This window comes from Conger conger, chromosome 18, assembly GCF_963514075.1.
Source record: "Conger conger chromosome 18, fConCon1.1, whole genome shotgun sequence".
In the NCBI taxonomy this organism is placed as follows: Eukaryota; Metazoa; Chordata; class Actinopteri; order Anguilliformes; family Congridae; genus Conger; species Conger conger.
The window spans coordinates 7,341,784-7,358,111 of record NC_083777.1 but is presented as its reverse complement, the minus strand read 5'-3'; the positions used below and the strand labels follow the sequence as shown (position 1 = coordinate 7,358,111).

The 16,328-nt window shown below is 46.5% G+C and overlaps 1 protein-coding gene across 3 annotated transcripts; it reads right to left on the bottom strand.

Annotated features, from left to right (window-relative positions):
• Positions 1-3,449: 3,449 nt before the first annotated feature.
• On the bottom strand, positions 3,450-16,328 carry slc22a15 (solute carrier family 22 member 15). 3 transcript variants are annotated; one of them, XM_061227339.1, is made up of 13 exons: positions 16,106-16,328; positions 15,491-15,591; positions 14,719-14,868; positions 14,325-14,457; positions 12,914-13,078; positions 11,736-11,865; positions 10,070-10,291; positions 9,282-9,422; positions 8,736-8,821; positions 8,503-8,611; positions 8,093-8,165; positions 4,954-5,112; positions 3,450-4,366 (listed from the first exon to the last, which is right to left on the bottom strand). In XM_061227339.1, exons 1-13 carry the CDS (start codon positions 16,128-16,130, stop codon positions 4,319-4,321), a joined length of 1,542 nt encoding a protein of 513 aa, XP_061083323.1. In that variant the 5' UTR covers positions 16,131-16,328; the 3' UTR covers positions 3,450-4,318. The 3 variants fall into 3 exon arrangements, with proteins under 3 accessions (XP_061083323.1, XP_061083324.1, XP_061083325.1); XM_061227340.1 differs by lacking the exon at positions 15,491-15,591 and having other exon boundaries at positions 16,106-16,326; XM_061227341.1 differs by lacking the exons at positions 15,491-15,591; positions 16,106-16,328 and adding an exon at positions 15,911-16,044.

Genomic DNA, 16,328 nt, shown 5'->3' with positions numbered 1-16,328 from the left:
GAGATTCACAAAGGGATGCAGTTTTACTTAACCCCAATTTAATAACCTACTGATGTCCCCAGCACCTAATTAGGTTAAGACAATGGGGTCTTCTTTCATTATTAGAGCCAGGGTGTTGTGCTGACTCAGCATAAGCTGTACGAGCACCATGAAAACTGTATGAGCTCCTAATCCATGCAGGTCTCCTTTGCATGATTACCAAAATTGGATGGAAATTAAATTTTAGTAAAAATTACAGCTTTGAGACCTCCCTTCCTTCCGTGCGTTCTGGGAGCAGACCTCCCCCTGCCCCCACCATTCTGTGTTGACATTGGATCATCATTGATTTTCACTTTGGGTTAAAGCCACGTAGCAAATCAATCATAGTACTCGTGTTTGGTTTAGCGAGCATCGCTGTCATCATCAAAGGTCCGTCTCGTCGCGTCTGCAGAAGACAAACAGCGGCTTAGCAGTCAGTCCACACAGCGAAGAGCTACTGTGAACACAGCCTCTGGGCGTATCTTAAGAGGATCCCGGGGACTCAGCCTCTGCAGCAGGCTGACCTGCGGTTCACACCGGGTCTCTGCTGTGATCCATGGCTCCATCTGTCAAGCAAAGTATCTCAGGGCTTCAGTCCTAAAACCTGGCCAAAAATCACGGGAATGCACAAAGCTTAACAAGTCATGTTACAGCAAGTACAATATACTTTCTCTGCTTTTAATTACAGGTTTCACCTTTTGCACTACCAGGCCTACAACATCAATTTGAATATTAGTAGTGCCCCTCTTTTGGGATTGGGATCATGTCGGGGTTATTTTGGTATCAGGTGGCCTAAAGACCCACATGTGTACATACACTTGTAACCAACCCTCACCTAAAATAGGTTCCTTAGACTTCTGAGATGAACAAAGACTTTTTGAATGATAAATAGTTCCAGTGTTTCCCCCGTGCTGCTTTAAATGCCATTGCTTCCTTGAGTCAGTCCACTATTGCTTGTAATTGTGGAAAACTGTGATGTGAAGAGCACATGCCGGTGTGTGGCGCGATGTGAAATCTTAACTGTGAGCCGAGCCAGATCATTCCAGCCACCAGAAAGGAGGAAGGGTTTTCAGCCGAGGACTGATCTAACCTACAAGTCAACACAGAAATCACAAATTCCTGTCACCTGTTGTTACAACACACCAGCTCTCTGGCAGAGAGGGAAGAGCTTCTACGCAAAATGTTTCAGAGCATATTACACTGCCGCGCTGATCAGTATTTTACTGTTGCTGTTACTCTTTGTGCAGGCTGAGCAGAACTCTGCTCTCGTGTTGTCGGTAGAGCCTGAAGCCCGTGCAGAGTGAAGGCAGTGTGGGGCTTCTGGATGGCTCCTTCGGTTGAGGTACCAAGCTGTGGTACATGGGGAAGCCCCATGGTCTCAGATCAAATTGTGGCTGGTAGCTCCATCGGGGGTGATGTGCAATTGCGTATTACATCACCCTGCGTATGGGTTCGGACGACCTGCGTTCATTTGGCCATTTTTCTTAAACTCCACTCTGCGCCAGTTTGGCAGCGGTGCTTAAAGAAGCAGGAAGCCGTGCCACGCGTCTCCTAGGCAAGCCGTGGGACTCCTGCAATTTGCACATCAATACAGCTGGGGTCCAAAATAAGGATGGGGATCAGATACACTCAGCCCCGCTTTGGGTGCCAAATTTAAAAAGAAAAGTGTGAATATAGAGCATAACATTTGGGTCAATTAGAGTGCAGGAATTCAGTAGCAGTAGCTATAGCATTAGCTGCAGTAAGTAGTAGCATTAACAGTAGGAGCAGAAGTAGCAGTAGCATTAGCAGCAGTAACAGCAGCAGTAATAGCATTAGCAGCAGCAGCAGCAGCAGTACCATTAGCAGTAGGTGCCAAGTCACCAATCTTCGCAGTCTAAACTCTACTGCCCTACATCTGAATCGGCCCTACCGAGAGACCAGCACAATAACAGCTATGGGTAGAATCCACTTCCCCATCAGGCTGGACCAATCACAGATGCCCTCAGAATTTCACACTTCATGTTTCACACTTGTACGATCCCTCCGGCACGTCTCTGTGCGCGATGCGTTTTAATCAGAGCAGATGAAGGGACAGAGGAGCAATGAAACTGCCGGGATTTCTCAAGCTCATAAATCAAAATGTCAAATTTGTTTCTTGGTCACATGCATGCCACACCTGGGTCAAATAATCTTTCGAAATCTTTAACACTGTACAGACTGGTACAATCCCATTGCAGTCAGAACAAAAGTATTTGTTCATATGACTGTATATTTCAGTTTGTAACGTTAAAATGCTCATGAAAATTTCTCAGGCATGTGCCGATGTATTATCGGTTTTACCAACATCTTAACGTTATGAGCGTCTATGAGCATGCCCAGTTAAGAGCATGTTGCATCACTTCCTCCTGTGAACGAGCTCCTGAGGACATTGAATCGAAAGTTAGCAAGAGCTCAGGCCATGAGTCATGTGCTGTCATTCAGCAGTCTTTACAACCTGTACTTTCCCATTATACACTCAGTGACCACTTTATTAGGCAGACCTGTACACCAGCTCATTAATGCAAATATTAAATCAGCCAATCATGTGGCAGAAACCAGGAACACACACACACCCGATTTAACAAATCAAGGACATTTTTTGGTTGTTCAGTCATAAAATCAGGTGTGAGTGCCTGGTTGCAACATCAACCTTCTGGCAAGTGGGCCCTGAGGACTGGAGTTGAGAAACACTGGTCTACACAATGCATTATAAAACACAGAAATGATTGGACCCACCCATTTGTCACACTTGTCAGTTGAAAGGAGAGAAAGTCGTGCCTGACAAAAGCTGTTGCTTGAGCCCCCTCTAGTGGGAAAATGAAAGAAAGACAGAGAGAGACCAGGTAGAATACAACGGCAACTTGAAAAGCCAAGACATTCTGAGACTGGCACATTTAATAACTTATCCAAGTAAAGTCTTGTTTAAATATCCAGGGTATAAACGTTTTTGCTCATTTGCACTCCATCCAAGCACCCAAAACTTCACCAAACAAATGTGACTTCTCTGCAGGGAGGTGATTACCTGTTTCTTCTTTTACTGCTAAAGGACATGCCCATAGAATATCTACAGAAGTTTTATTTCTTATACACATAAAACTAGTTAATGGAAAAAGTATGAATGAGATTTTTTCATACGCTTGCGCTTTAATAACTACAAATACTAGGCATGTAAAATGACCCAGAGAGAAAACAACTCGTTCAGCATGTACATTTACCACATCATTCCATCAATAATGTCACTGAATACATATAAAATGCTCAAGCACAATTTAGAAATGTACTGTACACAGGACAAGAAAAAAAAGACCATTAAAATTGGTTAATTTTGTTCAATACCAAACCTCCCCATCCTCCACCCAGCCAGAAAAATAAAACCCATTTCAAAACGAACAAACCACAGCAATGCCAGGTCGTTGACAGCAGTTTATTGTTCCCTCATCACGTTCAACAGCACACAACAAAGCAACGACTGCTTTCAGTAAACGGATATGAACACACGTGTAACAGACAGAACCCTGTGATGATGCTCTCAGGGACAAACACACCGAAATGAAATGACACACTTTCCCTCTTCCTCTCAGCTCTGTTCTACTGTTAACCAGCTTATCCAGGTCCTCGAACCTTTTCCATTCAAAATGGCGGAGATTGAAATGTCTTTCAGACCTTTATTAGCAGCATTTGTTCTGACCAGCAGACCAAATAAAAATAAAAAAACCCAACGTAACATGAAAAATAGACTGAATTACATGTTTACCCTTAACAGATTTACAGATGGAGGAAGAGGATCTTCACTTTGGCAGTAGTCGAGGGTTTGGTCCCGTGTAACATCGATTGGTACTTTTGGTATGAAACGAAGTATGAAATTGTATCCTATTCAAAATAGATTATTTAAGTGAATTTCTCGGCAGTAAAAACATCGGTGTTGATGTCGTTTGATCCGCATAAGGCACGTGATGAAGACAAAGACGTTTAACTTGGCTGAAAAGGCAAGACGGTCGGAAACATCCACATAACATGGAATAAATGGGGACAAAGATTTTGGAATGTGAGGACTGTTCCTACGGCAACCACCGGTGCCATCACCATTGTCCAATTCTTCCAGCCAATCAAGACCTTCGGTGTTCAGCGAGAACGTAGAAGACCACTGTGGTAAAGAGTTTGAGAGAAGACGTGTAAAAAGCTGTCCACAGTTAGATGGCTTACTCCTCTCTATAGTATCTTTCCCTATATCAATTTCTTAGATCAGTCCTTTTATACATTAGTCGTAAGCAAGTCCGTGTCACTGCAGAAGTTTCTGTTTGGCCTCGTCCTCTTCAAACAGGGAAACCTGTTGCAAAACACACAACAATGTACTTACTAGACATATTAAAATGTAATGAGGACTTGTATATTTGAACACTGTAACCCAGGGGTGTCAAACTCCAGTCCTGGAGGGCTGCAGTGTCTGCTGGTTTTTGGTGTTTCAGCACGAGAGATACACTTTCATTGGCTAAGGAGTCCACACACCTTGTTCTCAAGGCCTTAATTGGCTGCTGATTGCAAGGAAACCGCGAATACATGCAGACACTGCGGCCCTCCAGGACTGGAGTTTGACACCCCTGCTCTAACTGTTTGACAGAGTAACCATTGCACTGTGCAGAGGGGTAGTGATAGAGTAACCATTGCACTGTGCAGAGGGGTAGTGATAGAGTAACCATTGCACTGTGCAGAGGGGTAGTGATAGAGTAACCATTGCACTGTGCAGAGGGGTAGTGATAGAGTAACCATTGCACTGTACAGAGGGGTAGTGATAGAGTAACCATTGCACTGTGCAGAGGGGTAGTGATAGAGTAACCATTGCACTGTGCAGAGGGGTAGTGATAGAGTAACCATTGCACGGGGTCGACACGGCTCTGTACAGAGGGGTGCAGTCACCTGTCTGTCCAGCACACGATGGTAGACGGGGTTGTGCAGCTCCTCCAGGGTCTCGGCGATTGGTCTGTTGAGCGTTTCCTGGAGCAGCAGACTCAGGCACCCAGCGGAGATCCCACTCAGGCCAAACACCACGAAGGGCATGGACTGGTGCAGCGCTCTCTGATGAAGCCAGGAGAACAGAGCCCACATCCACTTCAGAAACCCCACAGAGCCCACATCCGCTTCAGAAACCCCACACAGAGCCCACATCCACTTCAGAATCCCCACACAGAGCCCACAGGCACTTCACAAACCCCACAGAGCCCACATCCACTTCAGAAACCCCACACAGAGCCCACATCCACTTCAGAAACCCCACAGAGCCCACATCCACTTCAGAATCCCCACACAGAGCCCACATCCACTTCAGAATCCCCACACAGAGCCCACATCCACTTCAGAAACCCCACACAGAGCCCACAGGCACTTCACAAACCCCACACAGAGCCCACATCCACTTCACAAACCCCACACAGAGCCCACATCCACTTCACAAACCCCACACAGAGCCCACATCCGCTTCAGAAACCCCACACAGAGCCCCACACAGAGCCCACATCCACTTCACAAACCCCACACAGAGCCCACATCCGCTTCACAAACCCCACACAGAGCCCACATCCGCTTCACAAACCCCACACAGAGCCCACATCCGCTTCACAAACCCCACACAGAGCCCACATCCGCTTCAGAAACCCCACACAGAGCCCACATCCGCTTCAGAAACCCCACACAGAGCCCACATCCGCTTCAGAAACCCCACACAGAGCCCACATCCACTTCAGAAACCCCACACAGAGCCCACATCCACTTCAGAAACCCCACACAGAGCCCACATCCACTTCAGAAACCCCACACAGAGCCCACATCCACTTCAGAAACCCCAGAGCCCACATCCACTTCAGAAACCCCACAGAGCCCACATCCACTTCAGAATCCCCACACAGAGCCCACATCCACTTGACAAACCCCACACAGAGCCCACATCCACTTGACAAACCCCACACAGAGCCCACATCCGCTTCAGAATCCCCACACAGAGCCCACATCCACTTGACAAACCCCACACAGAGCCCACATCCACTTGACAAACCCCACACAGAGCCCACATCCACTTGACAAACCCCACACAGAGCCCACATCCACTTGACAAACCCCACACAGAGCCCACATCCACTTGACAAACCCCACACAGAGCCCACATCCACTTGACAAACCCCACACAGAGCCCACATCCACTTGACAAACCCCACACAGAGCCCACATCCACTTGACAAACCCCACACAGAGCCCACATCCACTTGACAAACCCCACACAGAGCCCACATCCACTTGACAAACCCCACAGAGCCCACATCCACTTCAGAAACCCCACACAGAGCCCACATCCACTTCAGAAACCCCACAGAGCCCACAGCCGCTTCACAAACCCCACACAGAGCCCACATCCACTTGACAAACCCCACACAGAGCCCACATCCACTTGACAAACCCCACACAGAGCCCACATCCACTTGACAAACCCCACACAGAGCCCACATCCACTTGACAAACCCCACACAGAGCCCACATCCACTTGACAAACCCCACACAGAGCCCACATCCACTTGACAAACCCCACACAGAGCCCACATCCACTTGACAAACCCCACACAGAGCCCACATCCACTTGACAAACCCCACACAGAGCCCACATCCACTTGACAAACCCCACACAGAGCCCACATCCACTTGACAAACCCCACACAGAGCCCACATCCACTTGACAAACCCCACACAGAGCCCACATCCACTTGACAAACCCCACACAGAGCCCACATCCACTTGACAAACCCCACACAGAGCCCACATCCACTTGACAAACCCCACACAGAGCCCACATCCACTTGACAAACCCCACACAGAGCCCACATCCACTTGACAAACCCCACACAGAGCCCACATCCACTTGACAAACCCCACACAGAGCCCACATCCACTTGACAAACCCCACACAGAGCCCACATCCACTTGACAAACCCCACACAGAGCCCACATCCACTTGACAAACCCCACACAGAGCCCACATCCACTTGACAAACCCCACACAGAGCCCACATCCACTTGACAAACCCCACACAGAGCCCACATCCACTTGACAAACCCCACACAGAGCCCACATCCACTTCACAAACCCCACACAGAGCCCACATCCACTTGACAAACCCCACACAGAGCCCACATCCGCTTCACAAACCCCACACAGAGCCCACATCCGCTTCACAAACCCCACAGAGCCCACATCCACTTCAGAAACCCCACACAGAGCCCACATCCACTTCAGAAACCCCACAGAGCCCACAGCCACTTCAGAATCCCCACACAGAGCCCACATCCGCTTCACAAACCCCACACAGAGCCCACATCCACTTGACAAACCCCACACAGAGCCCACATCCACTTGACAAACCCCACACAGAGCCCACATCCACTTGACAAACCCCACACAGAGCCCACATCCACTTCACAAACCCCACACAGAGCCCACATCCACTTCACAAACCCCACACAGAGCCCACATCCGCTTCACAAACCCCACAAAGAGCCCACATCCGCTTCACAAACCCCACAAAGAGCCCACATCTGCTTCACAAACCCCACAGAGCCCACATCCGCTTCACAAACCCCACACAGAGCCCACATCCACTTGACAAACCCCACACAGAGCCCACATCCGCTTCACAAACCCCACACAGAGCCCACATCCACTTCACAAACCCCACACAGAGCCCACATCCACTTGACAAACCCCACACAGAGCCCACATCCACTTGACAAACCCCACAGAGCCCACATCCACTTGACAAACCCCACACAGAGCCCACATCCGCTTCAGAAAACCCTATACAACAGCCCACAGGCCCGAGGTCCACTGGCATCAACAGTGTGTAGCCTCTTAACCTCAAACAACTACACACTCGCATTTGTGCATGCACGTATGAATACGGTACTTTTGCAGACGTGCACAGACTCATACACTTGTACACACATGAATAATTGAGCTGCACACTCATACACTTATACGAATATGTACGTGTGTACAGTTCATAGAAGTTCATACCATAGAAGGTACAAATGGCGCTAGAATTCCTCCAATTCGGCATGCCATCGAACAGACTCCAAGTCCAGCGTTCCTGTACCCAAAAACACAATTATATAATATGCAAATGCAGTCAGTCCAGCCACATACAGAAAATAAATTAAGACGTTTATAAAAAGACATTTTAACAGAAAAGGTCTTTGCTATTTAATGAGACCAGTTTGGAGGAGCAAAATTAAGTCGATAAAATGCATTTTAGAGAATTCCTCACATGCACAAATGTTAATGTATTTATCATTGGACTTTTGATTTAATATTTAACATTTGTACCATTATGAGCAACCTGAAGGCAGGGGAAAGCACACCTCCACCAAACGGATCTCACAAAATGTACATTTCAGCATTAGAAGATTAGAAGCAGGGTTTCTCACCGAATCACCGTGGGATACTGCTCGGACGTGTAAACGTACACGATGTTGAAGGCCGCGCTAACCATCAGTTTTCCTAGCAAAGCTAAAGTTGTGCTGTTGAACCTCGAGCCTGCAAAGAGAAAGTAGTTTCTGTGAAAAACAGATTCCAAGCGAAATTGGAAATTACAGATTATTGGTACATTCCAAAACATCCGTTCATATTTCTCCAGTTTACAGAAATGACAAGCTCCTACCTGTATGGGCTGGTATCAGCATTGTAAACAAACAGGAGAGCCCTGCAAGACCAAGGAAGGTTGCCATGGTTTTGCGCCTTCCAGCCCTGAATCAACCAAACACAGACACACAATTTTCCGCACTTTACTTGAGCTCCTTTCAAACAGTCATTTAATTGAATTTATTTTCTCACCCAATGATTATCTGCCGTCTTACTGTACTCACACCATACCAAACTGCTCATGAAACCAGACTCGAGACAATTCTCGAAAAGTCAGGAATGCTACAAATGTCTCAGATGTTTTCAAGAGCGATAAGTATTTCTTCTGAGCAACTGACAGGCTGACACACTAATGCGATTTTATATTTTTATCATCACTCAAACTCCTTTGGATTAAAACATTTACGTTACGTTCACATTCAACCGGAAAAACAAATAATAATCCAGAAGTGCATTCGGAAAGATTCATATCATATTACAAATCCAGAAACATAATTCGGCGATGGACAGAAGCTGGTACAGTATGTCTCAGGCTGGTTTGGCACACAGGGGCTGAACGACGCACCAGGGTTTGTTAATGAAGTAGATGCACAGCGGGTAAGCAGGAAGCTCCACCAGCCCGTACATGGCCACGGTGAGGTATCGATTTCCTGTGCCTCCACCAGCGTTCATCGTCAGCCCGTAATACACCAAACTACAGGCATACCTGCAGAACAACAAGTACATTATATTTATATTACATTACATTACATTAATGGCATTTTCCAGAGCGACATACAGTTGATTAGACTAAGCAGGAGACAATCCTCCCCTGGAGCAATGCAGGGTTAAGGGCCTTGCTCAAGGGCCCAACGGCTGTGCTGATCTTATTGTGGCTACACCGGGATTAGAATCACCGGCCTTACGTGTCCCAGTCATGTACCTTAACCACTGCGCTACACGCCGCCATTTTAAAACCACAACACTATGGCCCTTTAAAAAGACACAGCAAACTAAATTTTGTTTTGAGATTAAATTAACAGAGTGACTGTGGGGTTTGATTAGGAAGTGGAATTCCTGTCCACACATTATTATTTGTAAACCGCTTTCTGCACTCACACTTCTGAATAATAATACTGGTCCAGGAGGGTCAACTGAGAACAAATTCTCATTTACAGTGATGACCTACATGGTCCCTAAGTTGCCATCATCACATGTAACATTGTTTAGGGTAACAATGCGGGAAATTTGGGTAAAACTTCCCAGCACCAACTGAATCTTTACCTGGTCTGAGCTGTAGCAGTGGCTTCACTCCCTGCAAGCAGAAATTACTACTAAATCCACTACCGTCTGGCGTGTCTGGTCTGTGCTTACCACACATACATGAGGATCACTGTCCTCCATCGGAGGGCGGGGTGAGTGACCAAGTTCAGGAGCCCAGGCCTGGGGTTGCTGGACTGAGCCGAGCCGGTCTTCTGCTTCAGCTTCACGTAGACCCGGTCCCGACCGTTCTGCTGGGCCAGGTACAGCAGCACCTGCTCGGCCTGCTCCGAATGGCCCTGCGAGTACAGCCAGCGGGGAGACTCCGGAAAGTTCCTGCCTCAGAGAGGAGAGACGCGCGTTTGAACCAAAAGAGCTGAGAGGGCACCCAAACGCACTGAGAGGGCACCCAGACGCACTGAGAGGGAGAGGGCACCCAGACGCACTGAGAGGGAGAGGGCACCCAGACGCACTGAGAGGGACAGGGCACCCTAACGCACTGAGAGGGAGAGGGTACCCTAACGCACTGAGAGGGAGAGGGCACCCTAACGCACTGAGAGGGAGAGGGCACCCTAACGCACTGAGAGGGAGAGGGCACCCTAACGCACTGAGAGGGAGAGGGCACCCTAACGCACTGAGAGGGAGAGGGCACCCTAACGCACTGAGAGGGAGAGGGCACCCAGACGCACTGAGAGGGACAGGGCACCCAGACGCACTGAGAGGGACAGGGCACCCTAACGCACTGAGAGGGACAGGGCACCCTAACGCACTGAGAGGGAGAGGGTACCCTAACGCACTGAGAGGGAGAGGGCACCCTAACGCACTGAGAGGGAGAGGGCACCCTAACGCACTGAGAGGGAGAGGGCACCCTAACGCACTGAGAGGGAGAGGGCACCCTAACGCACTGAGAGGGAGAGGGCACCCTAACGCACTGAGAGGGAGAGGGCACCCTAACGCACTGAGAGGGAGAGGGCACCCTAACGCACTGAGAGGGAGAGGGCACCCTAACGCACTGAGAGGGAGAGGGCACCCTAACGCACTGAGAGGGAGAGGGCACCCTAACGCACTGAGAGGGAGAGGGCACCCTAACGCACTGAGAGGGAGAGGGCACCCTAACGCACTGAGAGGGAGAGGGCACCCTAACGCACTGAGAGGGAGAGGGCACCCTAACGCACTGAGAGGGAGAGGGCACCCTAACGCACTGAGAGGGAGAGGGCACCCTAACGCACTGAGAGGGAGAGGGCACCCTAACGCACTGAGAGGGAGAGGGCACCCTAACGCACTGAGAGGGAGAGGGCACCCTAACGCACTGAGAGGGAGAGGGCACCCTAACGCACTGAGAGGGCACCCTAACGGACTCAAACGCACTGAGAGGGAACTCAAAACCACAATGAGGACATCCAAAAGCACTGAGGACAACCAAACACAACCAAAGGCAGGTTTGAAAGGGAAATGCTGGTTTCCCAGTGATTTCGGAGTCCATTTGGAAAAGGTTGAGTCAATTCAACATTGAAACCAGTGGTTGGCGGTTCCAAAACAAAGTGACATTAAAAGGATTCCGATTTTAAGCAAGGAGGACTATGCTGAAAGTAATGAGTAATTTAAAGGTGTCCTAATATTTTTTCCGGTTCCATTTCAACCATTTCCACCACTGTCATACGGCATGAATGGAATAACCATCATACGTCTGCTTGGTACAACACTTGGGTATGAGTGTGACCTGTGGGCCTGTTATTTTCTGTTGTGTCAAAGAAATATTGCTTCTCTTCCACAGACTTACCATGAAAGAAGGAAAAACAGCACACCAGGCGAGTTCGCTGCTGTTGCTAGGGTGCGCCACTGCCTCACATAGTAACCGAGGCCTGCAAAGAGTGCGATTCCTACTGCAAACATCATATTGGTCAAAGTTCCTGCACAATAAAAACAAAAAAAGAACATTTAAAAAAATAGCAAAAGTAGAAAATAAAAATGTAATTCGCTACCAGACATTCCACTCTCTTTTTAAAATGGAAACATCCATTTAGGTTTAATCCCAAGAAACAAAACGGATTGATACAGTTTCAGCAACACAAGCAGGGTCTCATCTGCGTGTGTAATGGAGCCTTAACCATCTCAGCTTCATCTGTTTATGACAGAATTTGTCTGAAGCTGTCTGGAAACTGGTCATAAAGATATGCCACTGTGAGAGTACACCAGGCCTGGGCTCTGCACTGGGAATCTGCTATTCTGGCGCTCACAAGGTTCCCATGGAGACCATTTCCTAAGCTTTCAAGGATCAGTTAAGAGAATGACCTTGTAATGAACATCAGCCAAAAATGTACAAACACATACACACAGTGAGCACTTAATTAGATATTTCTTAGACCTATTTTTTTTTTTTTTTTTTTTACTTCTACTGCTGTAGCCTATCCACTTAGAGTTATGATGCATTGTGTGTTCACAGATGCTCTTCTGCATCGTCACTGTTGCAATGTGTGGTTATTTTTGCATTACTGTCACCTTCCTGTCAGCTTTGAGAAGTCTGGCGATACTCCTCTGATGTCTCTCATTAACAAGGCATTTCTGTCTGCAGAACAACTGCTCACTGCTTTGTTGTTTTTTTGCACCATTCTTTGCAAACTCGAGAGACTAGTGTGCATGGAGATCCCAATACTCCAATACTCAAACCATCCTGTCTGCCACCAACAATCATTCCACAGTCAAAGTCACTCAGATCAATTTTTTTTCCTCATTCTGATGGTTGATGTGAACATTAACTGAAAGATCCTGACCCGTATCTACATCATTGTATGCATTGCACTGCTGCCACACAATTGGCTGATTAGATCATTGCATTAATAAGTAGGTGTAACCAGGTAAAAATGTTCCTAGTAAAGTGCTCGTTGAGTGTATACATTATCCAGGCAGGACATACCATTCACTAGACTGACACAAACGCTGAAAATGACATAATCTTACCTGTCATTGCCCAGTAGGACTTTCCCACGTATTCTTGGCTGAGCACAAAACACACCAGCGCCATGCCACCGTTCATCATCCCCACCAGGAGGCGAGAGAGAGCAAACATTTCATAACTGGGCGCAAAAGCAGTGGCGTAGCCGAAGAGCACCTCAAAGAACAGGCCTGGCAGACGTACACAAACACGGTGTTAGGGCACACAAGATGGCACCTGGCTGCAGCACACATGCATATGGGAAGCACTGAACGTGTATATTTACTAGTGGGAGAAGAGGGTATGTACTTAATTTTATATTTGAATGTTTAATTGGTAGTGGTACACAATACTGAACACCAGAAAAAAGAAATCTGGGCCACGCTCAACCCCGACAAAACGTAGCAAAACGTTTATTTAAACAGACACGGTGGCGGATTGAATGACAGTATGGTTTGCTCCGATGATGTCTGAGAAAGCGTTCTGCAGCCTGTAAAGTATAGGCCTACGTCATTAATGATTCGGGCTACACGCCCAACACACCCACCTTCAAGGAATAAATATATCTCAAAGCCTGTTGCAAAACGTTGCACACCATTAGGAGAAAACATATCGTTAGAAACCGTAGAAAAGGTTTTCAGATTGAACATGCCCCTGGTGTTTTCCTTTATTCCACGATATGAAATAGTTTTATTCTATAAACAAATGACTCAATCTCTCACTTTGCCAAAAGTAAATTAATATAAAATAACCATTTCATGTTCTTACGCGTGGTATTGAATATGGATGGGAAATAACGTTTATCTTAGTGCAGTATTCTAAAAGAAAAGCTGGAACGGAAGTAAGAGCAGCACTAGCTTCCGCAATGTCACGTATACACAAGTGAAACGGATCTTTCGGCGTAAAATGAGTGGGGGGGGGATGTCAAACGTGCCGTTTTCCAGGAAGTCGATGGAAAAAAAAAAAACATTGGCGTGAAAATACACAAGCATTGAAATTGTATACATTTTTTGGAATATGTACTTTAAGATATGCTCGTATTGTTATGAAGAATTGACTAAATTGAGGAACACGTGAATTTAGATTTCAGCTCGTCTATGAGCATATAAACAACTGCTTGAATTCATGGTCCTGATCTGTCAAATATTTTCATATTTAAACAATCACTTCTGAAATAGATGCATTTCATGAGAATCAAACAGCCAATATACATCACGTGAGAGTTTATTATTTTTAAAAGGAATTAGAGCATCTCAATTAAAAAAATAAAACTTTAAATTCACAGACCACCCTCTTTAATCAATAAGGCTGGTTAGTAAATAAAGTTGCTATAAGCAGCTCATGTAGACAGGTTTACCACCAAAGCCATTTGTTCATGCAGGACCACATAGGTACAATGATCTCACATGAAGGTGAAAGGTCTTGAAACATTCTTACCTGCAATTAACACTGGCTTTCTCCCAATTTTGTCTGAAAGAGGCCCAAAAAGCACATTCCCGAGCAGGACACCAGCGAAAAACAGGGAGCCGGCTAAGCTCACCTTGTAAGCCTGTTGTTTTACCAGGAACCACTGCAGATTAAACATGTTGCCGATTAAATATGCATCTATATAATTAAATCCCAAACTGTGTTTTACAGAGTCTCACACGTCTCCTGTTCCTACTTGCACATTCAGAATGCGTTTCTTTTCTCCTCCATACAGTTTAAATCAGCAAAATCATAAATAGTAATCAGGCACGTCAATATGTACTAGTAGAGCGGATAAACGAACCAGAGTATTAATACGGTCACTGAGAAGCGTCTGGTTATGGCATACATTAGAGGTCCCTACCTCTGTAACAATAGAACTGAGGTTTTCGGTGAAGTTTATGTGTTTGAAGAGTTCCTCCTCGGTGCTACTGGGATGCACGCTTTTATCAATGTGGTAATCCGGTACCGCCCCGACAAGCACTATAAGCATCGACTGGAAAGCCATATAAACCTGCAAACAAATACATCAAACAAATAAATACATAAACAATGAGCGCCAACAATATCCTTCCATATGCTTACTTAAAGTTAGATCATTTGCGGTTTTCAGTACATGCATTAGAGTAGACTACTTAGCTAAATTACGTTGGCACAGATGCAAGCTAGCCAAGGTGAATTTACGTACAGTAACGCCAATGGTATTACTATTCATCAGTCCAACTAGGTATCTAACTGAAATTTGAGAGTGTAACTAAATTACGAATATCATAATCAATTACTTTACAATTTTTTTTACAGCAGCTGGAAGATTACAAGCGACGGTATCCCCGTGTTAAGTTATAAATAACGTTAACATTAGGGATCTGCGATGTGACACAAACCACAAGTGGCTTTTTGACAGTCAGTAACGTGACGATCAAGAGGAATAGCAGACTAAATTATGAATAAGTTATTCCTGCAAACCAATACCAAAAATTACGATTTTAGGCAATCACTGTCTAACAAATAGACAGCAGTGTTAGCTATTCACGCTCGGGGAAACGTCGTTGTGATTATGGCCTCTGGCACGTAGCCGTTTTTCCTTTCCCAGCATTTCAGGTAACTACAACTCTGGTAAACAAAAGGCTTCGTACCTGAAGTAAAATTAACACCGCGACCATCCGTTTCTGGCATATTCCAAATTCTCCCACAACTTGAAAAGCATCTTCTAAATCCATCCCAAGACAAACATGCACTGAAACATAGCATGACACCAACTTCAACTCAGACCTCAGCTATCCGGAGCCCATATTTTTTGCGACGCGCTTCGCGGACGTGGATTATTATCACGTGTACTTCGGGCCAGCAGTGATTGGACAACGCTCCATTGGAGCCGCATGCGCAATAAAGTCACAGCCCTGGAGAATTGACTCCTCTGGACAGATTTATTGTGGAAACGTGTTAATATTGCTCATACTGTTGCCGCGCCTGCGCAGAGCTTGTGTTGACAGCATGCGTGCGAATATCTTTCTAGCCACATTTATATAGCTAATTAAATTATTTAAATCTGTTACTGCAATTGATGTGGTGACCAACACCACAGGAACAGACTCTCAAACAGCAAAGGACGAGACTGCAACAGTAGGTCCAATCAGTGACACGTTATTAATCAATGTGCACACAGGGAGAGCACCTCAAAGGCAGTCCAAGAGAACGTGGAAGAAACATCCTGATACATCAATTATTATTGGCAACAATCAGAAACCCACCCCTTTGGTCACTCATAGAATGCATCCATCAATTACTGCCACGTTGGCAAGCACCCAGATCTCGACCGGACTCTCCCCCGCTGATTTCTTCACCATGGAGCCCACGCCACGCCACCCCACACCACGTTTATTTAAACAGAAACATCCCGTTGCAAACTGTGGGTGGACTGACTGACCAAGTATGGTTTGTTCCTATGGTGTCTAAAAAGGCATTTTCCAGGCT